Raw genomic sequence first — 27,107 nt, forward strand, 5'->3', positions numbered from 1 at the left:
TAACTGTGATCCTATGCTATGTTATTATATGCTTACAATCCAAACCTTCAACTTTTTCTCATGCACCACTAGAACATGGATTGCTACAATCTTCTCAAGCTCTCTTTCTCTTCCTCTTCCTCTTCCTCACGCTCTCCACATTGGCCTACAGAAGCCACGACGATGATCAAAGTGAAACCAACAAGAAACAACGGCATTCGCAGCCTTTGCACCAAGCCCCTAATACTCGTAAAGATTTCATGCACAGTTTTCTTTATGGGGACATTTTCAGCCGGAATGTCGTCCTACTTCTTCAAGTGGAACGAGGGGTTTCTGATTCTAGGCACACAGTTTGCTGGTGGTATATTTCTGGGAACAGCTCTCATGCACTTTCAGAGTGATTCAAACAAGACTTTCTGTGGTTTTGTATGTGTATACTAAGCAGGACGGTGACCCTCAAGTTCAATGATTCCGGACTGTCCCTCCTTATCATGCCCGGCATATGGTTTTCTGCCTCCATTTCCAGTCCGACTGGTATCGGAGTTGGGCACAACTCAAGATAGAAGGCGGAATGGACCTCCGCCATTTCGATAGGTCTGGCATGCGGTATGTTCATATACGTATCCATAAACCATCTGCTTTCAAAGGGTTACACAGCTCACAAGGCAGTCTCTGTTGACACACCAATTACAAGTTCCTGGCTGTGCTGTTTGGAATTGTAGTAGTATCGGTTGTCACGATCTGGGACACGATATAATCATGCAAAGGTAGGAGCTTGTCGTTCAAGTAGTTAACTGCATTCACCCTGTACTCGATGTCTATTTAATTCTATCCTCAATAGCGCTTGTAAAATTGTAAAAATAAAAATAATGCTAAATATTGATTATCTTGTTCACCTTGATTCATGATTAAATTCAGGGACCAAACTGTGTAACTTTAAAAGGTTCCCACAAAAGCACAGAATCAGAATGGAAAGACATAATTTCAGAAAGGAGAAACTCCCAACGGTTGTGAAACTTCTCCTTCAACACCTGCTTTAACTGATTTCAAGCAGGTGGTATTGCTGTCAAGAACTCCATCATCGTAAAGTTAAGAACTGTCTCGTTTAAGCCACTTAAATTTGCCCATGTGCAAACAATACGTCAGACAAGTCATCCCGGGACTCAAAGTTCTCCATGGTAAACTCTCCCAAGGCAAGCTGTTACAATAAAAGGCCCTGCCAAATCCCCCAAAAGACAGCCTGCGAAAAAAAGAAAGAAAAATTACATATACACTTACAGATGATTCACTTAATAATAGATACAGACCAATTAGGTAATTCACTTACCAATCCACTGGCCAGATGAAGGGCGGATAAGGGAGGCACCAATACCGGCCCCAATGGAAGCAAAAACTAGTGATGCACCACACCTGATGGTAGTAACTGTAACCCTCTTCCCAAGAATCCTAACTTGTTCTGCCGTATCGATGTCATCAACCTCTTCTCTAGACTTTATTGTACGAGATATATATCGGTAGACTTCAATGCCAACTTGGATGAGCCATGACGCTGCCACACCTAGAAAGTGCCCTGAGTAAACAAGTAAACATGGACAGCACAGTGAGAATGAAAGCTCAATCAACCAACAACAGTGACCACGCCATTTTTTGGTTTCATATTTGACAGAATACATGATTAGAATATTACCTCTGAAAGTTGTTTTGCTAACACTAAAGAAGAAAACTAAAGTAGGCAATCTTCTTCCAGCTTTCCGCATGGCAGACTTAGGAACATCTGTAGATTTTGTTTGTCAGTCGCGTATTTGAAGAAGCAAAACATATAACTAATTAATTAATCATATTTACACGCTTGTTTTTTAAACTTAATCTTCTCAAATAAAAGTAGATTTGGGATTATTGTGGAAAGAAATTACCTTTGAGAAGTTTCCATGCCATTCTCTCTGATACATAATGGACACAAATTCGTTCCAAAATCCGTCTAGTGGTTACAACAGAAGTCTGCAATGGATGCAAAACGTAACTCAATTGGAAGATGCAAAACTTTGTTGAGTTCAACAATAGAAGTGCAAAATTTTGTATGCTGTTTAATTAAGTAGTTATATTTGGGCAAAAAGAAAACCCTAGAACTGCTTCAGGTGAAAGCTGTATTGTGTGATGTGGGTGGTGGCGGGGAGAGAGAGAATAAATTTCCTGTGCTAAAAAGTAAATAAAGAAGAAAAAAAATCGAAAGGTGAATGCAAAGAGGTAAAATCAACTGGTTGTTGATTCAACAACTAATGAACATTTCCATCACATTTCAGAAATAACTTGTTTCGTGATCAAATTGACTTTCAAAATAAATATGATTAGTACACACTTGCATCTGGTCTATAAACCAGCAGAACTATACACATCGACGAACAAGACAAAAACAGCTGAGCACCTAATTCTGTTTAAATTTATCCACCTTTAAAGATCCATAGAATTCAAATAACTTATGATGTACAAGCAGCGCATACTGATTTAAAAGTATAAAAAAAAAAAAACATGAAAATAAGCACCTAACTGTTAACATGGAATCCTCCTTCAAAGATCCATCAATTGCTAATAACTATTGTGGATACTTATGATGCGTAGTGCATACGGATTTAAAAGTATCATAATTTCAGTAAGGCGTTCCTCAAAATTAATGTTATCTTCGCTGGACAAAATTTCCAATAAGGTATCTTCATTCTACAATGAGTCGTTCACAGAGGGTTGAGTCAACTATCTGAGGCATATCATGTCTGGTGTTATGACCAACAAAGTATAAAAAATAATCATTACGGCTTTTAATTCCGAAAACCACTGTTCAGAGACACCATGGAACCAACGGAAATAATTTAAAGACGACGTGTATGAATGGAGCTTCTTAAACTAAATTCAAAACAGAAACAAGAACGTCGGAAAAAACAACTGACCTCACGAATAATCTGCACTACTGATTTTTTGAGAGGAACAACATAATCTATAGGTTTCTTTTCTTCAGTGTCCGGCAGGAAGTCATCATCATCCTCTTCCAAGTTTGTACGAGGCTCCAAAAGAGGTAAAAAGAACATTAAAAATGACCTCAAGGTTGTCATAGTTAGAGTTCTCAATTCAAAAGCCGAGAATAGAGGCTTTAACTCAATTTTGTATTCCTTGGTACTGTAATTATGAGAGTCGCTCTGAAAGATTCGTTGAGATGCACTTCGTATATTAGAAACATAATCTTCAGACCATGCTGTCCCAGCATCACAATGGGCAACCGGCACCCTGAAATTACTGTTGCATACTAAAAAGTTAGTACACAGTCAAACTTCAGCCGACAACAATCCTCAAAGTAATAATGAAATAACATTGACATGGGAAAGTAAGAAAAGGAAAGTATAATATGAGCTGTTGATTTTAAATTTATGCAGCAAGCTCAAGAAAGGATATGAAGGCAGAATCAACTGAAAACGAAAACCAATAGCGCAAAAGTTTTAGTGTCCTGATATCAACATTTTGTACTACCTACACCAGAAGAACAATCCCAAATATATTTCTCCAGCTTTAACCATATAAAATACCAATAATGAACTATACCCCAGAAGGTTATTAATCAAACACAACCAACCATAATCACAGAGGCCAACTCTACAGCTTCGAAAAGTTTAGAACTTCCCCGAATTGTTCGATTGAAAAATTAGCCGACTGAACCTTTATCCGCACTCAAACTTGTTCACATCCTATAGTTTGTCATCAACCAATGTGAAACCCATCGGAAATCAAGTTTCAGGGTATGATCAAATCCCCACGCTCACCATACAATAACCACCATGAATACTAATGGCGAAATAACAAAAAAAATTGAGATCACTGATTTCCGATTCTCAAATACAAATGCACCAACGGGCTATAGCACTTACCCAAATCGTATCTAAATTTCATATCAAAGAATTCAAATCAGAATAGCATTATACAATACAAAATCAACTCCATATCATCGAAACCGAATTCATCGTAACAAAAACACACACAGATATATAAAAGAAAACACAATTGAGAGAGAGAGAGAGTACCCGAATAATGCCTTATAAGCATAAGGAGCACCGGCGGCGACAGACGCAGCAGCGGCAGAAGCGGCGGCTTTGGCCGAAAAATACCCAGCAGAGTGTAATGCTTGGACTGTACTGGGACTTGGTTTTTTCCGCAACAGATCTAGGATTATTGCTACTCCCGCCATTGTTACACCCTCCAAAGCAAAAACCAATCCGACCCCACCAACACTCTCAAACCGAAACTACCATAATTAAACAAAATAAAACACGCTTTTTATACCTTCTCGCTCAAATTTTCCCGGAAAATTGACTGGATTATATGTCGCATGATTAAGAAACCCAAAAGATGGGATTTTATTTAGCAGGGAAGGTGATAGAGAGCAGCGATAGACACAGTGCTTGGGGCGGAGAGAGAGACAGCGCGTGAGTCCTTGGTGTTTTACAGACCAATCACCTAGCTACCCTATACTACATAATTAAAAAAAAAAAAAAAAAAAGGGAAATACCTCAAAATGAGACAATTGTTATAACCATAATTTACTGAACAATTATGAAGGTCATAGAGATAAAAATACGGCAATAGTAGAGAGAAGAGAGAGACGTGTAACTGTGAGTGTGTTCTATTTCACTCCATTGTGCATTTATTTATAGTAGTAGACAAAGTTAATTCATTACCCTTTTAGGATTACAACTTAATAGGATATTAACTACGGGAATATAAAAGATATTCCTAGATATGTTAGGATTTACACAATCATATTCTTATTCCAATAGGAATGCAACAACAATTTCTTAATCTTGGGATAGAAATAGATTTTTTTTAATATGCATACAACATGCACACGCTAGGCCTTGTGTTTTGCGTCGTGTTCGTGTAATACATGTTATCTTAAAAGGCCGTGTTGTGTCACACCCGTTATCTTAACGGATCCTTAACAAGTCGGGTCACTTTACCAACAAGTAAAATGACCTAACCCGTGAAGAAATTTTTCTTTTTCTTAAATTTGCACATACCACATTGCCACATAAATATTACTTCAAAGGATAAAATCACATTTATTGTTAAGTACTACATTTACACTTGAAAATAAGAGCTTAATCAAAAAGCACCAATACACTACTAGTCTACTGCAAAATATCAAATGTGCAAGGATATGCAAAATGAATGAATTTTTTTTTCAAAGTTGTGAAGCCTTTCTCAAAAGTAAAAACTTTGTCATTGAAACTCACAACCTTGCATGTTATTCCTTTTACAAAATCCTTCAATTTTCATCGATCATCATGCAAAAATTGTATTGAAACTTTTGCTTGATCTATTGTCTTCAAGAGTTATGTTGATGATGTTTTCAGTAAGGTTTTTTACATCAGAACTCTCTTCCACATAAACTAAGTATAGAAAAACCAAACATTATAACCATTCAAATTATGAGAATTTTACCAAAATAATTATGAAAAGAAATAAAATAATAATACTATACCATATAAAAATGGGAATTTTAACGAAAAGCTCACAGTACTGTTCATTTTAACAAAAAACCACATTTTTACCAATGTTCGAAAACGTGGCCTAGGCATTGGGCGGTGGTTCGTCACCATGATTAAACCAAAATCATAGAAGAAATCGGAAAGGGTATTAGGTGGCGCCTAGACGGGCGTTGGGCGGGTTAGGCGGCCTCGGCGACCGCTAGGCGATTTTGATGGTAAGTCGATTACAATGCCATTTTTCTGCTGTGGTAATGAGGTTGGATGATTGGGCGACCATCCTGATGGGTTTTGGTCTGCAATTGCAGAGAAAAAGAAGTGAGATGATTTGGCTGGGATGAGAGCGATAGACATCGATATGCAATTAAAGGGTAAAGATGTGGGACGAGATAGTGGATCGGCAATTGCAAGGTAAAGAAGAAAGAAGAGGGACGACTTGGCTGGGGAGATGGAGAGGGAGAGGGAGAGAGAGAGAAAGCGAAGTAGGTATCTGCAATTGCAGATAAATGGGGCGACAGTGCAATTTTGCAATTAGAGTTAGGGTTTATTTTGGTTAGCGATCTGCAATTAAATGGGGCGACAGTGCAATTTTGCAATTAGAGTTAGGGTTTATTTTGGTTAGCGATCTGCAATTAAATGGAGCGGTAGAAGTATTTGCAATTAGAGTTAGGGTTTATTTTGGTTAGGAACTTAGGTGGCATTTCTTTAAAACAAGGCCCAATTTATTTTTAATGAAAAACAAAGGCCTTGTTTATTTTTAATAAAAAAACAAGGGCCCAACAATGATTAAAATAAAAGGAAAACTAATGAAAATGGCTTGAAAACTTTGAGTTTTAATGATAAGGACAAAATAAAAGGTAAAGTGAATAGTATCAAGATTGACTTTTTAGTGTAAAAATATGGTTTTTCGTTAAAGTGAACAGTACCGGGTGCTTTTCGTTAAAGTTCCCTAAAATAAATGGGCTGATTAAATGTTACAAAATCAACATAAAAAGTTCTAAAATTTGACACATATACTTAAATCCACATCGGCCACCTAGGGGCTAGGCCCTAGCTGGCCGCCCGACTAGAGCCTAGCTTTTTTTAGAACCTTGTTTTTTACATTAAAAAATCAAACTCAAACCCACTATATTTAAATTAGTATATTGCATTATGTGTTTCCTGCAAGAACCTCTCATTATGAACTCATTGTTCATAAAACTAAATTGAACCTGTAGTTTCAAATTTAGTGCCTTTGAAACCCGAAGTTTTCATTCAAAACAATACTATTCATTTTACCATTTATTTTGTCCTTATCTTTAAAACAAATTTTGCAAACCCTTTTCACTAGTTTTCCTTATAAAAATATATTACCTCATTTTTTTCCAAATTTTATAAAATTTAATATATATATATATATATATATGATATAGTATTTTTAGGGTATAAAATTATTAAATTAATATTTTACTTATCGTGTTTACTTATGAATATATCCGAACAAACCCGTTATCTTAACATGTGCTTATCGGGTTATCCGATAACGACCCGATTCGTTATCATATCAACCCGATAACCTGCTCGATAACCTGTTAATTTTGTGTCATATCATGTCAGATTAACATATCATGTCAAAAATTGCCAAGCCTAGCACACACCACGCATAATATTCGGACACAAATATGATTTTTTTCTACATCTTGAAATAATCAAATTGCCATATATGAGTTAATTCTTCACATTTTCTTATTTCTCTCTCCTCTCTTCTCTCTTCTCTCTTCTCTATGACATCTACACACTCTCTTCTTCTTCTTCCCAACCATGGTTTAAAATATCCATAATATCCCGATATTTTCATCGAAATTTCCGTGTTTTTGGACTACCGATATTTCCGATATCATCGATATTTTAGACCTTACTAAGTCACTCATGTATCTTACCGTGCAATGTATAAAGTGTAAAATATTGTACTAATTCATTATATATAAATGATTATAGTGTGTTTAAACTTCTTTCATTAATTACTACATATTTTCTACACTCACAATGTTTGCTAGCTCGCTATATAATCAACTTAAATCAGTTATATCTATCATGCAATGCATTTCCTTCCAATTTTTTGTGATAAACTAATAGATGATTGACTAAATAAACATCCTGCAAAGTTTCAATAAAAATTTCCAAGTTTTTCTTACAATTTTCGTTGTTTTTATTCAATTTTTATCGATATCGATAATATCCCGATATTTCCATCGAAATTTCCGTATTTTTAGACTACTGATATTTCCGATATCATCGATATTTAATACCTTGTTCCCAACCCGCATTCAATTTCTTCACAAATTACTAACCCTAGCCCTAACCCCTTTCGATCTGCGATCTAGGTTTTAACGTGCAAGAGTTGTACTTGAGTTTGATAGCAGATAGCGACCTGCAAAGTTCAAACCAATTTCCAATTTCTGTGAAGGCTTTAGAGTCTCTCTCTCTATCTTATTCTCCGAAGGAAAAAGACAATGGAGTCCACCGAGTCCTCCTAGATACCGTCACCGGAGGCCTCACGGAAACGCTTATCGCCGTCGCCACCCAAATCACCTTTAGCAATTACATTCGTTTTCATATGAGTACATCTCCCGATTCTCCCATAATCGCTTCTTTTTCCCCAATTCTTACATTTTGCTAAAATTAAGTTTCATCCTAATCTGATCCAATTTTGTAAGTCTAAGCAATCATATTTCTGTGAGTATTTGAGTACCTAATTGCGGTGTTTGTGGGTGGTTACTTTTGTTGTTTTCTTTAAGAATTTAACATTGAGAAGCTGCATGTGGTTAGAGGTTGAGAAGAGAAGATTGAGCATAGGTTTGATAAATCTTTTTTTTTTTTTTTTCTGTCAAAAGTAAAAGCATGTGATTTTTGTTACTGTGTTAACTCTCATTCGGCATGTATAATTGTGTTTATTTTAAGTATTGATTAGTTTTAATTTTAAGTATTGTAATCAAACTTGTTAACTGCACTTGTGCTTGAATGAGTTGAGGACATAACAGAACAAATTCAATAATACTTTAACCAAGTACAGATTATTTGTACCGGTGTGCCACATGGTGATTGGCGTGATTATTGTTGTGTTGCATGTTTATTCTTAACTTTTAGTGTAACGACCTGTCCCTAATTACTACGATTTTTATAATTTTAAAATGTGAAATTTCAAAAATACCTTTCGAGGCAAATGTATTAACTTTTGTTGACCGTTTTGTCGGGGCACGTAAGATCTATTTTCTTGGCGTATCTTCGTAGTACTCGTCGTTACAGACGCGTGAGCGTAAACGGAACACAATTTGGAGTTATAACGAAGGAGTTATTAACGAACGAAGTTGAGGACAAATTGGTCAATTGATCATTTTCTGGAAGGCTCCAACATTGTTGAAGAAAATCTGGGAAGCCACGTCTGTGGCTGTGAATGGAAAGATAAGGAGAGAAATGAGGGATTTGGGGCTGCCCAATTAGAAATAAAGGAGGAAGTGGGAGGCCAATTGAAAAGAAGAGTTTTGGGAGAGAAAAGAAGAGGTGGTTGTGGCGAATCGGGAGAGGAGAGAGGAAGAGGAGGCTGATCAATGGGGGAGAAGAGAAGGGAGAAACATGAGGGAAAGGAGGAAACGAGAAAACCAGGGGATTCGGGTGACTCGTTTTTCCCCTCCCCATCACTACCCGGTTGCCCGACGAAAATTCTAGCGCTCTTCCATCGTTTTTCTTGCGAATTTCACCAAACCATCACCTAGAAACTTTCCACCGGCCTTCCCTCTCCATTTTGCTTGGGGTTTTGACCTATATCGCGAAGAACATAACCGTGGGTTCCAGGGACAGCACGGCGGTGATCTGCTCTATTTTGAAAGCAATCACGTCGATCTCCACCACCATTAGACTCCCCTTGAGCCCAGGAACAAGGCCTAAACAACCTTAGGGGTGGTTGAGCACCCGTGACAGCGAATCAAAGCTACCCATTCTAGGGTTTCCGGCTGGTTTGAGTGAAATTTGGGCTTTTCTCAGCCAAATTGGACTTGGCGATAGGTATGAAAATTACTCCACTCGTTGAGATATTCATTCCTATAAAATTTGAGAATTTTTGGAAATAGTTGAATTTTCCAACGAGTCGGGGTAGCTGGCCACCGTGTGCGGCGGCGCATGGTGGCGGCGTGTGGATAGAGACACCACTTGACCTCCCTAGGCTAAAATGGGTGCCCCAATTCCATATTAGACATCCGATTGACGAAATTCCGTTTGGTTATATTTCTGTTAAGGGCCGCCACTTGATTATTATATGATTCGACGATCCGACCATTGGATCGTCACCAAACTTTAATACGTAATAGTACATAATATTTAAGGATATTAGGAACTAACGGATCAGAAATCTAACATACGGATCTTCCCGGATGAGTTTTCTAAGTTCGTAAATCTAAACATCGATTGCCACTTAATTTTAGCCATTGGCAGAGATCCGACCGTTGGATCATTTTGAAACTTTAGGATGTTGTTCTAGAAGCTTGTTGAAACTCTTGGGAGTTTCGGATTGGAAATCTGAGGTGCGGATCTTCTGGATCGACTTGCGTAGGGTTGTGGACCCTATCGTCGACCTTTGATTGACAATTGACTTTTGGTCAATGGGTTACAAATCATTCTAGAACGTCATTGGGATGTGTTTTATGTAAGTTATGTGTTCTATCCATAAGAATTCTGAGATGTGATTTAATATTTGTTCTAGGCGACGAACGTTCGTGATGCCTCGATATTCGTGCTAAGGAGTTGTAGCGTGGACTTCAGGTGAGTGGGTCTTTTCTTTTTATATATATGTATTAGTTAGTCTTCATATATACAAGCATTAATAAATTCTTTATGCGTATGCCATGATTAAATAATGTTATAAGAAATGTTGTACTGTTGTGAAATGCTAAAATAATACTACGGGATGCGTAAGTAAGTTTATTATGCTGACTAGAATTATTGAATCGTTATGGCATGCTTATATTTATGTAGTCTGCTCATCATTGTTGCACTTGGTGTTAGTGCTTGCCCAGGGCCATGACTAGTCTTTCACGTGTATGTTCACATCCGCAACGCACGCTCGCCTTGGATGCAAGTAGGTGTCAATCATGTCGTACAGGTTGCAATAGGCAACTCCGACATCTTGTTGTACAAGTTGCAATAGGCAATTTCGACTTGTATGTGACCGCGAATAGCGCCAATTTTCATGTGATTGTATCACTAGAGCGTATATTATGATTACACCCAGTCATGTCGTACATGTTGCATTAGGCAACTCCGGCTTGTGTGCTAGCATAGATTGATGAGCATCAGTCCAGTCATACAGGTTGCATTAGGCGACTCTAACTTGTGTGCTAGCATAGATTGATGAGCACCTAATTCTATTATGTTACTGTTGAGATGTTACGATTGGCATATGTCTGAATTTATTGTTGATTTGCATTAATTTCATACTTAAACGTAGTATGATTTTCTTGAAACTATACATGTTTTACGGTGAGGGATTATAACGTTTTGAAAGGTTTTTACTAAAACTTTATTTTCAGGCCCACTTATCCTTGTTTTTCGCCCTTCCAAGTTTTAGTTGCTGAACTTTTGTATCGGCGATGATTCTTGGCAAATCTCAGTATAGGTGGCTACCTTTGAGGGTATAATCGTTATCCTATCTTACTGTACTTTACTTATGCTCTGACATCACGTGTGAAATGGGTTCATTCCTGGTCACCACAGACTCTTGTATTTAGGCACCTTTAGGTTTAAATTTATTCACATTTTCCACATCACTACACTTATGGTTTCGTCACCTTCCAAGTATCGGCTAGCACAACTTGATTCGGAGTCCAAGTGGACATTCCGGATCGGGATGTGTCATTTAGTTCTTATGGATGGAGAATTATGGGTTTTTTTTTTATTATAAGTGGTCCTTGAACCAGTTTTATGTTTATATGTGCCTGATCTGTAGTTTAATGAACTTTCTAGACTCGTACTGGTTCTTTATGAGCTGATATGGTTTTCATAATGGTGCATGTTATTCATTTCGGTTCAATAGAATGAGCATTGGTGTTATAAGAATGCAATATTTACCTTAATAATCTCAATAGTAATAAGGATATTATCTATTCTAAAATTGAGGAGGGATTTGACTGTAGCTTAGCTACAGTCAAATGATTGACCCTCGATTTTGCTTTATTTACATCACTACCACCATATCTCTGGCTGGGTTGGAAGGGTAATTATTACAACTTAGAAGGGTAATTTTGTCCGTGGGTTTGAGCCAAATTTCACTTTATTTACAAAATTGCCACCGCCTTTTCCTTCCCTATCTCTCTCTCCCGACTCTCTCTCGGTAACCATCCATCAAATCCCCATCCTTCCTTTTTCTCACTCTGTAAGTCTCATTTCCTACAACCCTAGTGTTTGGAATAAAATCTGAACTTTGGGCCAGAGAGAAAGCCGGCCCAAACCCAAGGCCCAGAGGAAAACTTAGGAGGCAGGAAAGAGGCTTTCGGCTGGGCACAAGTTACAAAGGCCACCTGCTTACCTGCTCAAAGACCACAGGGGGTAGGTCATTCAGTCACTGCACAGCCCAATAAAGTACTTTATTGGTGGCATTCATGTAAAAAAGCTAGTGAGTCATCACCAAACCGCATTCGGGCACCGCTATTTGCTACAGGAACCCAAGCTGAAGTCGTCTATAAAAGGAGGAAGAGAAGACAGAATTAAGAACACTCAAACAAACAAACAAAAGCCAAAACTCTGCTCAAGCCAGATTTGCCTTCAACAAAGCTGTAGTCAGCACAAGCCTTCATCCCATTCGGGATAAACCTTCCCAAACCCCTGTAATAGCTCTGCTACCTTGTTCATGGTGGTATCGATTCATTTTGTATCCTCTTCTCCCCCGTCAACCCCTCTAAAAGCTTTCAGACCTCTGACAGAACCACAAAGATAGATTTTGTAAGAAGTTCAGCCTTGGCCGATAAGGTTCAAACTTACCCGACTATCTTTGCTCTGTCTTTGTCTTTTCTTTCTTTTAAAAGCACAATAACATGTTATATATTCCCAGTTATATACAAGTTATTTCTAGCAAAGTCATAATGAAAATGAGTCTTCAGTACTTGGATCCGATCTGAATCGCGTCAGAGTTCAAATCAGATCTAAGTCTTAAGCCCGGCGGGCATGTAATTTAAAGATCAGTTTAAAAGTCCTTGGCCTCAAGGCATAAAAAAGAACTCTATGTGGACTTAACCCATCCACGACAATCCTTGATAAGCGAGAAGTCCGAAGTTACTTGGGGCGCAAGTAATCAATCTATTTCTCCGTTTTGTTGCTATTATATCTTGATTCGTAGAAAAGGCTTAAGCATGGAGTGAATTCTGATAGAAAGCCTCAAGGCCTACACCTAAGGCCCCACGAAGGCATCTATTTAGCTTCATTTCATGTTGTGGTCTAGTTGGTCCGAGTATAAGGATTAACTCTGATGGGAAGCCTCAAGGCCTATACCTAAGGCCCTACAAAGGCACTCATTTGGGTTCGTCCTACCTCTTGGATTCAGATAATCAAAAGTATAATAGTGATAAGACTCTGGCAACCATAAAAGACCAAATATGATACATCCAAGCGCTGGTTTAGTTTGACAGGAAGCCTCAAGGCCTATACCTAAGGCCTCACAAAGGCACCTGTTATATCTAACTTGGTTTCTCGGGCGTATACATATTCAATCAAAGCTTAACACCCATTCAACATCTGCCATACTGAAGATGGCAGTGGCACGCTTGAGCACGACAAAGTTAATCTTGATTGTGAGCCTTAAGGCCTACATCTAAGGCCCCACGAAGGCACCCTTTCAAATTAACTCTGTCCTTCTCTTTCAGAACTGTCCGACGAGCCTTGCCCGAAGTGTGTCTTGCCCGACCAAGATCTGCCCGACAAAGGCTTGCCCGAGCGAGCCCAAGAAGAAAGCAGAAGTACGACAGATACCCTCAACCGACGCCATTCTCCCAGGGGAGCTGTGTGCTCGTCCGCCAGGAGATTCCTGCGACGAACATAGTTTTGGCACGCCCAGTGGGACCCTCTGATCTGAAGATAAAGATAAACATGCCAGAAGATTTACAGAATACATTGTTTCAAATGCTACAGAGACTGAATGAAGCCTCCCTAGGCTCTAGAAATGAGACAGGTTTGGCTCCTCCCAAAGGAGAAAGACACAGGACTACCCAACCAGATGAGATAGTCATAGTCAACCCTGTGTTGCCCTTTTCTGAAGCCCCGGTAAACATGCTCAACATGACCTGGGCAGAGAAAGGAAAAGGGAAAATTATAAGGGAAGAAGAAGAAGGGAAACTAGCCAAACGACCTACGGAAGGGATAGGCAAACCATCCGAGTACCCAAAGGCTGCCATAATCAAAGGGCTGGTTATGTGTAGTAAATGCCAGTGTGAATGTGAACTCGAGATTCCCCCAGCTGGAGTCCTTATTGATCACGAGTTAATTAAAAGAGAAACCCGCGAAAGGCTCAAGCAGGCAACAAGAAAAAATACTTCCCGAAGCGTTTTTCAACGTTTAGGAGGTGATTCCCAACCCAAGGCGTTGTCAGAAGTATTTCGAAACTATGAAGTTTCTGACGAGTTTCGAAACTATGAAGTTTCTGACAAGGCAGAGGACATGGAAGCCAAACTCCAAAGAAGTATAGAGCAGCTTCAAAATGGCCAAAAGGGGAAGGAAGTCAGAAGAACTGATGGGATAGCTAATCCTGTTAAGAAAGCAACTCCTGCATATCGTGGGCGGAAATGGTATGTAGTTGGAAAAGATGGGCAGCCCACCAGACCAATGGGAGCATCCATGGTCAGAAGGGTTCAAAGGCAGCACAAAGCCTACATGAATTCCCTGATGACCCCCATCACCTCTGAAGCCTCAAAAAATCAAAAGCCAGAGAGGGCAACATCTGGAAGTAGTAGTCAGCTTCGTTGGCGAAGTAAGAAGGAAGTAGAAAGGGCCAACGGTAAGACGGAGGGTATGGGGAATCATGTGCCACAAAGCCAACATCCTGGCAAGTATAGGATCTTAAGAAGGGCTCAGGAAGATCTGACTATGATGCCAACACCTGGTTGGAGGCCAGGGCCCACCCATGAGGAAACTGTTGCATCTGAGAGGAGACCAACCTTTCTGCCTTTGGATCCGTTTGGTGAAGTTCCAAAGCAAGCGCTGTATGGAGACATGAATCAACCACAACAGGAAGGGATACCAGAGCCCTTACTACCAGCCGATGCAATGGCCTGGTTAGACGAGTTCATGGATCACATTGGGAGTAAGAAGGAGGATTTGCTCGAACCTAGCAACTTCCACATCAACATGACGTATGTATTATCCGCCATGTTTGGCGCCAGGCCTGACCAGCCCGCTACCATGGAAGGTGATTATTTAACAACTGAGCCGATGATGGCTCACGTCAATGTGGAGGTAGTTACAGAGGAGGACTCAGGCAAGGTTGAATCCTCAAAAGTACCTAAAGATGGTCCCCTACGGATTTACACAGATAAAATGGTGTTCAGCCGCCCAAGTATTTCGTTGGCCAACCACCTGAAGCCTATATACGTTTCAGCTCATCTGGAAGGTGTACCTTTCAAAAGAATTTTGATTGATGGAGGAGCGGCTGTTAACATATTGCCAGCCAAGCAGATGAAGAGGATGGGGAGAAGCACTGAAGATCTTATTCCCACAAACCTTACAGTCTCGAGCTTTTCAGGTGCCATCACCAGGACTCATGGGATATTACCTTTGGAGGTAGATCTGGGGTCCAAGAAAATAATGTTGGCGTTCTTTGTAGTAGACTGCACTTCCACTTACGGGGCCCTACTTGGAAGAGATTGGATTCATCAAAGTTTAGCCATACCTTCTACTCTTCATCAACAAGTGGCTGTATACCACGAGGCAAGTACTGAAGGATCAAGCTTTTGGGAGTTGGTAGAGGCCGAATCACGGCCGTTCCTCCCCTCAGCTAATGTTGCAGAAGCAAGTTTCTACAATCCCAACGTGGGAATCTTGAAATGTTTAGGAGCTGATGAGAACGGCCGCCCTACCAAGGTGACGGCCCGAAAGCTTCTAGAACAAGGGATGCTCCTTACCAAGGAGGAGTGGGAGAGACCCTGTCTTATACCAAACTCTCTATACCATCAATGATCGAACAAAAGAAGAAAGATCAGGTCATGGCAGTCAAATCCCTGATTAAAAGACTGTTGGTGTATGGAAAGGGAAGAAGACAGGAAGAAAAGCTCTTGGATAAAGAAGAGCAGGAGTGGCAGGGGAAAGTTTCTACCAGCCAGCAGGAAAATGAGGAAGAATCTTGCACAGAGGAGTTAGATAAGGCCATTCAAATGGCCGAATGCGTCTACGATATAGACGAGCCAGACGGTCTGCCCGAGAACCCGGAGTTAGTTGAATTTTTGTGTGCAGAACCTGATAAGCCACCTCCAGAAGTCCAGGATCCATTGGAAGTTATTGATCTAGGCACAGAAGAGGATCCGAGACCAATTCAAATCAGCGGTTTATTAAGGATTGAAGATCGGGCCAAGATTATCTCTCTTTTGCAAGAATTCAAAGATTGTTTTGCTTGGCATTACACCGAGATGCCAGGATTAGACCCAGCCTTGGTGGAACATAGAATGCCCATCAAGGAAGGATATAAACCTGTCAAGCAGGCACCACGAAGGATGTCAAAGGAGATAGAAGAAAAAGTCAAAGAAGAAATTGAAAGGCTGGTGAAAGCTGGCTTTATTAGACCAGCCAAATATGTAGAGTGGCTAGCCAACATTGTACCCGTTTTAAAAGCTATAACAAAAGCAGTACGGTGTTGTGTTGATTATAGGAATATTAATAGCGCCACACCAAAGGATGAATATCCCATGCCCATGGCTGACTTATCCATAGATGCTGTAGCAAAGCATAAAGTTTTATCGTTTATGGATGGAAATGCCGGTTACAATCAAATAAAGATGGCGCCAGAGGATATTCATAAGACAGCTTTTAGATGTCCTGGTCATGTGGGGGCATATGAATATCTGGTCATGCCATTCGGGCTCAAAAATGCAGGCGCCACGTATCAAAGGGCAATGAATGCCATTTTTCATGATTTAATTGGCCAAAGCATGGAGGTGTATATCGATGACATTGTGGTGAAATCTAAGACAGAAGAGCAGCATCTCGTGGACCTCAAGCAAGCATTGATAAGGATGCGGATCCACAAGTTGAAGATGAATCCAAAGAAATGCGCTTTTGGAGTAAGAGCGGGCAATTTTTTGGGATTCTTGGTGCATCAGAGAGGTGTGGAGGTGGACAAAAATAAGTCTCGGGCAATATTAGAGTCACTTCCACCTACCAACAAAGTACAGCTTCAGAGATTGCTAGGTAAAATCAACTTCTTAAGAAGATTCATTGCCAATTTGGAGGGCAAAATCCAGCCACTAACTCCGCTACTGAGATTGAAGGATAGGGAGAATTTTGAGTGGGGGCCTACCCACCAGCAGGCATTTGATAGCATCAAGGCTTACTTAACTTCCCCACCAGTGCTGGTGCCACCTCAAAGGGGAAAGCCATTGAAACTATATATTTCTGCATCGGAAAGATCAATTGGGAGTCTACTAGCCCAGAATAATGAAGGAGGAAAAGAGCAGGCTGTGTATTACCTCAGCAGAATTCTGACCGAGGTAGAAACAAGATATTCTCCGGTGGAAAAACTGTGTTTGGCTCTATATTTTACTGCCAGCAAGCTAAGGCATTACATGCTACCTTGTCATGTGCACATTATCGCCAAAACAGATGTGATAAAGTATATGTTGTCAAGACCTATGCTAGCAGGGAGGATTGGAAAGTGGATTCTAGCATTATCAGAATTCAGTTTTCAGTACATACCCCAGAGGGCAGTCAAAGGCCAGGCAATTGTTGACTTCCTGACCGAACATCAGGAGTCTCAAAGCGAGGAAATCAATATCCCGGGAAGTTTAGAAGTTGCTAATATATGGATCCCACCAAGAAGTGATGTTTCGGTCAAAGAAGATTGGATCCAGGAAGAGATAAGGAGAGTAGCAGGTCTTTGGATTACACCTTGGAAGCTATATTTCGATGGATCCTACACTCAGAGGGCAGCAGGAGCTGGAATTGTGATTATAAACCCTCAAGGGGTTTATCATTACTATTCCTTCCTACTTGATTATCAAGAAAATACCAATAATCGGGCGGAGTATGAGGCATTGATTATCGGCCTAGAAATCCTGATGGACTTGGGGGCAACTGAGGTAGAGATCTTTGGTGATTCAGAGTTAGTGATAAATCAACTAAATGGCGAGTTCAAATGCAGACATATCACTATGGCAGGGTACTATATGGCAGCAACACAACTGCTAAGTTTGTGGGAGTCTGAGATATCAGTCAATCACATTCCTAGGGGATCTAACTTGGCAGCCAATGAAATGGCGCAACTAGCTTCAGGAGTGCCAATGCAAGAAAGGAGGTATGGTGTTGATGTTGAGATCCAAACAAGAAACCTTCCCTCTATCTTAGATCGGAGGTTCAGTCTGGATGTAATGGTTCTAGAGACCGAGGTGGAAGATTGGAGGACACCTATTACTCAGTATCTGAAAGATCCTTATTCACCCACAAGTAAGAAGAACAGGCAGCAAGCAACCAAGTATGTCTTGTGGACAAAAAATCTGTTGAGAAAGACCCCAGATGGGTTGCTATTAAAATGCTTAGGCCTAGAGGAATCCATGAGAGTAATGGCCGAAGTACATGAGGGAATATGTGGAGCACATCAAGCGGGAACAAAGATGAGATGGCTACTCAGAAGGTATGGTTATTTCTGGCCCGACATGGAAAAAGATTGTAAGTCCTATGCCCGCGGATGTGAAGAATGTCAGAGACATGGACCTCTCCAGCACGTACCATCAATACCTCTCAATCCAGTGGTCAAGCCTTGGCCGTTCCGAGGATGGGCAATGGACTTCATCGGGCAGATTTATCCGGCCTCTAGTAAGGGACATACTTTCATAATTGTGGCAACGGATTACTTCACCAAATGGGTAGAAGCATCGGCAGTAAAATCCATAACTTCAGCCGTGGTCAAGAATTTTATTGAGACCAAGATCCTGCACAGGTATGGGGTGCCTGAAACTATAGTAACGGATCGTGGGCCATCTTTTATTTCAAAGGAGGTTGAAGAGTTTGCAAGCAAGTACAAAATAAAGATGATCCAATCCAGTCCATACTACCCTCAGTCAAATGGGCAAGCAGAGGCTAGCAACAAGATCTTGGTCAACATTATTAAAAGGATGGTGATTGATAGTCCAGAAAGGTGGCATGAGATGCTAGGGAACACGTTGTGGGCATACCGGACTTCTAAAAGAGCGGGGACAGGCACGACTCCTTATGCCTTAACTTTCGGGTAAGATGCGGTGCTTCCTATGGAAATCAACGTCAGTTCCGTAAGAATTCAAAACCAATTTGGGTTGCATAGTGCAGAATATATCGAAGCCATGTGTCAAGGTATTGAAGATCTGGATGCAGCCCGAATTGAAGCCTTGAACCAGATTCAAGAAGGAAAGATTGTTGTTGCCCGAGCTTATAACAAAAGGGTGAAGTTAAAGTCTTTCAAGGAAGGAGATTTAGCGTGGAAAACGGTCCTCCCGCTAGGCGCTCAGCTGCGTGGCTTTGGGAAATGGAGCCCGACATGGGAAGGTCCTTTTATTATTAGTAGGGTTTTGAACAAAGGAGGATATTATCTAGCAGACCTCGAAGGCAATGAGCAGAAACACCCTATTAATGCAAAATTCTTGAAGAAATATTGTCCTACATTATGGGATGTTAGGGATTGTTATATCGAAGAGGGAGCAGAGTGGGACGGACCTTAGAAATTCACATACGGTATTTTGTTCATCCAAACATTTAAAGAAGACAGAGGTGCAGAAATAGATAAAAATACTTATTTCATGTCGACAAATTGATGAGATTACAAGATACCAAATCTTATGTATTACATTTGATCCTCTCTGAAAGTGTTGGTGTCTTCAACTGGTTTCCCGCTATCTTCTTGGTTGAACCCAATCAGGTGATCGGGTTGTGCGGCCAACATGAGCTTGGTAGAGGACCCTCCCACAAGATCTTCACCATGTATGATGATGAAGCCCGACTTATCACCACAAGTTGTGGGAAGATCAGTCATCAAGGGGAGACCTCCTGACCAAGGGTGTTGGAGGTAGAGGGGTGATCGACCAAAGGTGTTGGAGGTAGCAATCATCAGGTGAAAACTTTCTTTTTTCTCACGAAGGGGGAGTTTCAGGAAACTCCACTCAAAACCTGAGGAACCTATTTCTCAGTGGGGAGACGGAAGGATTCAAGGTGGATGAAGGGTGAAGACCAAAATGAAGAGGAGGTGATGATTTGAAAGGGGTTTCCAAAGCCAGAATTTATAGAGAACCAGAAGGCAGTTTAAAGGTCGCAAGAAGCTCAAAGGGCACGCATGCTGTTATTCATTTAATGTTGGCGCTTGGGATCCCAACCTTAACATCAATTGAAGGGGGCACTGTTTGGAATAAAATCTGAACTTTGGGCCAGAGAGAAAGCCGGCCCAAACCCAAGGCCCAGAGGAAAACTTAGGAGGCAGGAAAGAGGCTTTCGGCTGGGCACAAGTTACAAAGGCCACCTGCTTACCTGCTCAAAGACCACAGGGGGTAGGTCATTCAGTCACTGCACAGCCCAATAAAGTACTTTATTGGTGGCATTCATGTAAAAAAGCTAGTGAGTCATCACCAAACCGCATTCGGGCACCGCTATTTGCTACAGGAACCCAAGCTGAAGTCGTCTATAAAAGGAGGAAGAGAAGACAGAATTAAGAACACTCAAACAAACAAACAAAAGCCAAAACTCTGCTCAAGCCAGATTTGCCTTCAACAAAGCTGTAGTCAGCACAAGCCTTCATCCCATTCGGGATAAACCTTCCCAAACCCCTGTAATAGCTCTGCTACCTTGTTCATGGTGGTATCGATTCATTTTGTATCCTCTTCTCCCCCGTCAACCCCTCTAAAAGCTTTCAGACCTCTGACAGAACCACAAAGATAGATTTTGTAAGAAGTTCAGCCTTGGCCGATAAGGTTCAAACTTACCCGACTATCTTTGCTCTGTCTTTGTCTTTTCTTTCTTTTAAAAGCACAATAACATGTTATATATTCCCAGTTATATACAAGTTATTTCTAGCAAAGTCATAATGAAAATGAGTCTTCAGTACTTGGATCCGATCTGAATCGCGTCAGAGTTCAAATCAGATCTAAGTCTTAAGCCCGACGGGCATGTAATTTAAAGATCAGTTTAAAAGTCCTTGGCCTCAAGGCATAAAAAAGAACTCTATGTGGACTTAACCCATCCACGACAATCCTTGATAAGCGAGAAGTCCGAAGTTACTTGGGGCGCAAGTAATCAATCTATTTCTCCGTTTTGTTGCTATTATATCTTGATTCGTAGAAAAGGCTTAAGCATGGAGTGAATTCTGATAGAAAGCCTCAAGGCCTACACCTAAGGCCCCACGAAGGCATCTATTTAGCTTCATTTCATGTTGTGGTCTAGTTGGTCCGAGTATAAGGATTAACTCTGATGGGAAGCCTCAAGGCTTATACCTAAGGCCCTACAAAGGCACTCATTTGGGTTCGTCCTACCTCTTGGATTCAGATAATCAAAAGTATAATAGTGATAAGACTCTGGCAACCATAAAAGACCAAATATGATACATCCAAGCGCTGGTTTAGTTTGACAGGAAGCCTCAAGGCCTATACCTAAGGCCTTACAAAGGCACCTGTTATATCTAACTTGGTTTCTCGGGCGTATACATATTCAATCAAAGCTTAACACCCATTCAACATCTGCCATACTGAAGATGGCAGTGGCACGCCTGAGCACGACAAAGTTAATCTTGATTATGAGCCTTAAGGCCTACATCTAAGGCCCCACGAAGGCACCCTTTCAAATTAACTCTGTCCTTCTCTTTCAGAACTGTCCGACGAGCCTTGCCCGAAGTGTGTATTGCCCGACCAAGATCTGCCCGACAAAGGCTTGCCCGAGCGAGCCCAAGAAGAAAGCAGAAGTACGACAGACCGACGCCATTCTCCCAGGGGAGCTGTGTGCTCGTCCGCCAGGAGATTCCTGCGACGAACACCTAGAGCACCGTTTCTCTCAAATTTGACTCAGGGAGAGAGAGGGAAGGGGGACAGAAGGGTTGACAGGTTGGAGGGAGGGAAGGGGGACAGAAGGGTTGACAGGTTGGAGGGAGAGGATCGTCGGGATTTAGGGGAGAGGATTTTCGGCAGGGAGGTATGGGTTTAGGGAGAGAGAGAGTAAGGGAGAAGTATGGGGTAGGCGGATTTCCAGGGATTTCTTTTCACCCCTTCACTCACCACGAACCCACCTTTCCCTTCTTTTCTTCCGTCCTCAAATCTTCTGATTTCCCTCTCACAAAATACCCACCAAGGAAACCCTACTTTTGGTTTATTTTGGGATTTTGTTTGCGCTCTCGATTTTCAGACGACGGGCCAATTGGTTGAGATTTGGATTTCTTCTCCTTTTGTCGAAACGCACAAATTTTGTTTCGGTGGGATTGGTCTCGAATAGCTGCGTGTGTCTACCCTTTCCAAGGTATGGTGTTCACCGATGGCATGTTTTAGTGTGTTTCTGTTTTTTTTTCTTTGTTTTGTATTTCTAATTTATCGTTTGCTGCTTGACAATGGTGATTGTATGTTTTAGTTTGGATGTTTTTCTGATTTTGGGTTGGTCAGTTTTTTTGGGCTGCTTGAGAAAATGTGATCCCATGTTTTGACCGAGTGAAATAATTAATAGATAAAAAGAGTGGAGAATTAGTGTCAAGAGTAGTGATGGAAAAAATGAGGAAAAAAATATAGATGTGGAAGAAAAAGGGGGGGGGGGCTGGAAATCGAGCAAGGTGAAGAGAAAAAAAAATACGGGTTAAGTGAGCAGCCAAAAGAGAAAAAAAATGAGGGGAAAAGGCTTAATGTGGGGAGTGGGCAAAAGAGAAAAGCAAGGGAAGGGAGACAGAACAGGAACAAGGTGTGGTTTTGTTGTTGGTTTTATCCAAATTTTTGATTTGGCATTGGTTTGAAGCTTATGTGTTATTAGTATAGTCTAATTTAGTGTTGGTTTATCTAGGTTTGTAGCTAATTTAATGTTAATGTTGATCTAGGCGTTTTAATTTGTTGTGAACTTATATGAGTTTCGTTTTTTAATTGTTATTTTACAGTTGCTAGGGATGACTTTGGCTTTTATATTGGTTTGGGTATTTTTTTTTTCATTTGAAGATTTAGTGTCATTATACACCTTTGCACCACTGTTTGTTCTGTTTTTCTCGGTTTCTGTATATATTGGACTGTTCTTTTTAACTTAATTAAAGTTTTTGAGACTTAATTGAATGAAAGTTTAGTGTGTGTTTTGGACTAATGGTTTTGTGTTGTTATGTGGGTTTGTGAAGATGGATAGATGTGTGGCTCGGTTGCAGGAGCTGCAGTACACAGTTTCGGGCGGTACGAAGGTGATCTCAGGAGTGAGTCTCAGCCCTGGGAGTTCAAGAGGTTATCTCAGGGCTAGCCTCCGATGCAAACAAGAAACTGCAAGGTAATTGAGAATCTGATTTTAATTTGATTTGTACAAACCAGGAACAAAAAATCCCAGCTTTTGCTTGAATTTGAAGTTTTTGATTTTGATATTGGAACTGAAATGGGTCTTTTGATTTATGCAGGATTAAAGGCTCAGCCCCTAGAAAATCTCCTGTTGGCAAGTTTCCAGCAAAGGCAGGAGGTATCTCCCTCTCTCTCTCTCTCTCTCCCTAAAATCATAGACGTATGGCCAAATGTGTTTTTTGACAAGAAAGTTTATCCTTCACTTTTTTTCAAAGAACAAAATTGAGTTTAGATTCAAAATCTGAACCTTTTGTTTTTGAAAATACGACATTCTAAACAACAGAAGCTCATTACTTTTTGTTTTTTAATAAAGCCATTACCAGTTTCTGAATTGATTCTACATTTTACTCTGTTTTTATGCCTAATACCGTTTGTTTTCCATTGGGTAGCTGTATAAGTTTTCCATAAGCTTCGATCATCTCCCCAATAAACCCAGAGCCTCCTTCTCTCCCGCTAAGCAAAAGAAAATCAAGGAGGCCTGCAACTTCGTATGCAGTCCGCCACTGCAAATCAGTCTGGAAACTGGATTCAAAGGTAAAACACACCGATGTCTTTGATTTTGGTCTCTACTGCACAGTTTGACAGACAAATGATAAACCTAACACATGCATGCTTTGATTTCCTTGGTAGGTCATATTTTTCACTTTCTGGATGTGCAAAGTCTGGATAGTACACATCACCGGACCAAACCTTTATCAGGTAAGGAATTCCATCGCGTTTGTTGAAAATATTTGCTTCCTTTCCTCTCATGTATGTGTATGTATGATTGTATGTGTGTGATTTTAGATTGTAATGCATCACAAATTTGTGGCATAAAAATTGACATTTGTAGACTTACCCTTTGTTTGGTGACTGTGATAATTGAGAGAAAGGAAAATAAAATTTCGAAGATTGATGCTTTTATGTGATTTCTTGGCTCTTTTTTTTCATATGATTTTCATTGTATGTGTGCCGGTGTATGTCTCTTCTTGAAAAATACATGTTGAAAATGGGAGAATTTTGGACATGACACGTTTAGAAGTGAGGTTTTCTGAATGAAGACACTTTTATGATTTGTTTGTAATTTGTTTTGCAAATGGGTAGGAATGTCATTCTAAAAGGATATTGGCAGGAGAGGGTGGAATGTCATTCTAAAATATGTGTAATTCAATTCTCTCATTTTCTATAGCAGAATTGCGGATTTCTAAATCGAAAAGGAGAAATAAACACTATAGAAGTTTATGCAGAAGGAGCATGTAAAAGAGAAGCACAGGTAAAGGTTTATGAGGTCAGTTGGCTGTTTTCTTTTTAGTGTTTTCAATTTGTTCCTTTTAGTCTGGCTGCAATTTTTTAATCTCTGGTTATGCATCAATTTCTCTGCTTCTTTGTAAATCTTGCAGGTGAGGACAACACACTTATCAGGGCAATGTCGGGATGTTTAGGCTTGGGTGGAGACATGGACTTATGGAAGAGGTGAAGTAGCTTAGGTTTCTGTCATTAGCTTTATCTGTTCTATGCATCTCTGCAATCTTACAATGCTCCTTTATTTAATTGCAAGATGTTGGGGACCGGTTACTGGAATACAAGATTTGGAACAAAAGTGGTTGACAATGCAAGAGTCGAAAGCAAGTGTGAAATTCGCATTGAAAATGACAGGTGAGAATGCTAATCATATTCTAAAAAAATGTTGGGTTTCCTGATGAGTTCTCTAGCTGAATTCAAGAGGCTAATTTAGTGATTTGGAGTTAATTTTGTAAATTTATTGAATAAAGTTATTTGTTATTTAGCTTATCTTGCGTTTGGTTTGGTTTTAGGAGAGGGTTACGCATGATCCGTAGGTTCATTCAACCTCGCTGTTTTCGTTAGAATCACAATTAAGGTCAGTTTTTCCAACATTTTTTTTGCTTTTTGCTGCATGTTTGTGCATGTTTGGTCTCTGAGATTTTGTTTTTATTCACTGTTGATTTGTAGTTTATGTCTTCCTTTAGCTACATATTGACACATGTTTATTCTCAGCATTTTTTTGTTATGGCAAGTGGTTTGGGGAGTTCTGTATTATTATATAATCTTTGGGGCTATTTTAAGTAAAAATGAAATGTTGACATTGATATAGCATACGGCACACTTAATTCACACTCCTATATTCGGTTTTCATGTTTCCATTGCAACACTCTGCATTTCCGAGCCAATGAATTTTTTGATAAAGATGTACTTAAAGCAATTACATGCTCTATCAAGTATGTTTTATATGTGGTTGTGGTAGTTGCAAGGAAATGAAATATTTGTGCTGATAATTGGTAGTTTAAATATATAGAAATAGAGAAGAATTATAAATGGAGCACCTAGGATATTTAACATTGTTTTCTTTTCCATGTATTTTTTCTCATGTTTAATATCTGCTTTTGCTTATGCATATGATTCAAGTGCTATTTTTATTAGTGTTAATTTTGGGTTGCATATCAACAAACTAACCCAGTTAATTTTGCTTAGTGTTCATGTATAACGAGAACTCTCATTGCATCAACTTGAACAAACATTCTTCTACTTAGTTGCTTAGCTGCTGCAACCAGAACGAAACACTTTTTATGTTTTTTTGTTTAACTGCTAAAACAGGTGACTGGCCTCCAGGACATATATTTTGCCATCTTAACTTTAAAGGCAATACATATGTAAAATGCATGTTGCTTAGGGAAACAGAGCATTTTTTGCAACCACATCTTTTGTAATCAGCTCGGTTGAATGTATATAAAAGTTAAGCTACTTATCTTACCTACACCGATCACTCATCTATCCTTTTTGTTCGTTCATGATTATGTTGAATTTTTTTTCAGGTTAAATGTGTCTTATTCATGTAGTTAAGGCTGGTGCATTCAAGTCCCGTAGCAACGCGCGGGCATTTTTCTAGTGACTTCTAAGTTTGGGGTGATGCAAATGACTAAAGCTTATAGTTTTCTACTTGTTCCTTATCTCTATGTCATTTGTGATGGACCAACCTTATCAACTTTTAGGAGTAAAGACCTTCTGACAATCATCAAATATCAACGGTCAAGACTTGGTTAGTTTCTTATATGTTAGAGTCAATGTTATTAAAAGAATATGTTAGAGTTTGTTAACTTTGTTTAGCTGTGTTGTCTTCTAGTTAATCTATGTATATCTGAGTATTTAATCAGCTTTGTAACCATTATTCTCCCGTAATGTAAAAATCATCTATCTCACACGTTTTGACCAGTTGAGTTTAATATCAATAACTCGATCATCTCCCACCGAGGGACTGCTACATGGTTCAAATGAAGCATGTAATCTGAAAGAGATTGTTTAATCAGGAAACCCGAAGCCACCTATGCACGAGCGTACCGGAGCGTGCTCGTATGCAGAAGGTAAGGATTATGTATATGTAAAGTGTGATTAAGACTTAGTTGAGTTTATATTGCTTTTTATGTCTGCTACTTTCTGGGGGACTGATGATTTCATTTTTCCTCAAGTCCGGATAATAATATTTTATTTCCATAAATGGGGGTAAGGCTAGCCGACATTCACCTCTCCCAGACCCTGCGTAAAGCGGGAGTCTTGTGCACTGGGTACGACCTTTTTTATAAGATTTCTTGTGCATGTAATTCATGTTTTATAACTTCTATATGAATCTAATTGAAACATGTTGTGTTGTCACATAGGATGGCGGTAGTGTGAGTTCAAATGGACGACTCCAGAGGCGCCTTGAAGTTTCTAGGGCCCTTGGAGATTGCTAGTTCAAAAAGGCTCAATTTTCTCTTCTTTAACGCTTTCCCTCTCATTATTTGTTTCCTTTGTTTATTTGTTTCCTTTGTTTTGAATGTAACATAAAACAATTGTTTAAAAAGGTCGTACCCAGTGCACAAGGCTCCCGCTTTAC

The 27,107-nt window shown here is 39.9% G+C and overlaps 1 protein-coding gene and 1 long non-coding RNA gene across 5 annotated transcripts; one reads left to right on the plus strand and one right to left on the minus strand.

Annotated features, from left to right (window-relative positions):
- Positions 1 to 831: 831 nt before the first annotated feature.
- On the minus strand, positions 832 to 4,517 carry LOC103427612 (uncharacterized). The gene is made up of 6 exons (XM_008365683.4): positions 4,041 to 4,517; positions 2,919 to 3,261; positions 1,893 to 1,977; positions 1,667 to 1,753; positions 1,307 to 1,549; positions 832 to 1,219 (listed from the first exon to the last, which is right to left on the minus strand). Exons 1-6 carry the CDS (start codon positions 4,202 to 4,204, stop codon positions 1,143 to 1,145), a joined length of 999 nt encoding a protein of 332 aa, XP_008363905.3. The 5' UTR covers positions 4,205 to 4,517; the 3' UTR covers positions 832 to 1,142.
- A 17,190-nt stretch (positions 4,518 to 21,707) lies between these two features.
- LOC139194490 (uncharacterized) lies at positions 21,708 to 25,991 on the plus strand. 4 transcript variants are annotated; one of them, XR_011579381.1, is made up of 11 exons: positions 21,708 to 21,775; positions 21,812 to 22,184; positions 23,032 to 23,174; positions 23,299 to 23,357; positions 23,629 to 23,773; positions 23,870 to 23,938; positions 24,411 to 24,506; positions 24,619 to 24,691; positions 24,777 to 24,874; positions 25,033 to 25,097; positions 25,832 to 25,991. It is a non-coding gene; the product is annotated as an uncharacterized lncRNA (long non-coding RNA). The 4 variants fall into 4 exon arrangements; XR_011579383.1 differs by having other exon boundaries at positions 24,408 to 24,506; positions 24,619 to 24,874; XR_011579380.1 differs by having other exon boundaries at positions 24,619 to 24,874.
- The last annotated feature ends 1,116 nt before the right edge of the window (positions 25,992 to 27,107 follow it).

The sequence above is a fragment of the Malus domestica genome, chromosome 03, assembly GCF_042453785.1.
Source record: "Malus domestica chromosome 03, GDT2T_hap1".
Taxonomy (NCBI): domain Eukaryota; kingdom Viridiplantae; phylum Streptophyta; class Magnoliopsida; order Rosales; family Rosaceae; genus Malus; species Malus domestica.

Excerpts from the sequence above, each read along its gene's own strand:
- LOC103427612 (XM_008365683.4), bottom strand. The coding sequence starts at position 4,204 with ATGGCGGGAGTAGCAATAATCCTAGATCTGTTGCGGAAAAAACCAAGT. Across the intron at positions 3,262-4,040 it reads GCTTATAAGGCATTATTCGG|TAATTTCAGGGTGCCGGTTG; the intron begins GTACTCTCTCTC and ends AGTATGCAACAG. Across the intron at positions 1,550-1,666 it reads TAGCAAAACAACTTTCAGAG|GGCACTTTCTAGGTGTGGCA; the intron begins GTAATATTCTAA and ends TTGTTTACTCAG.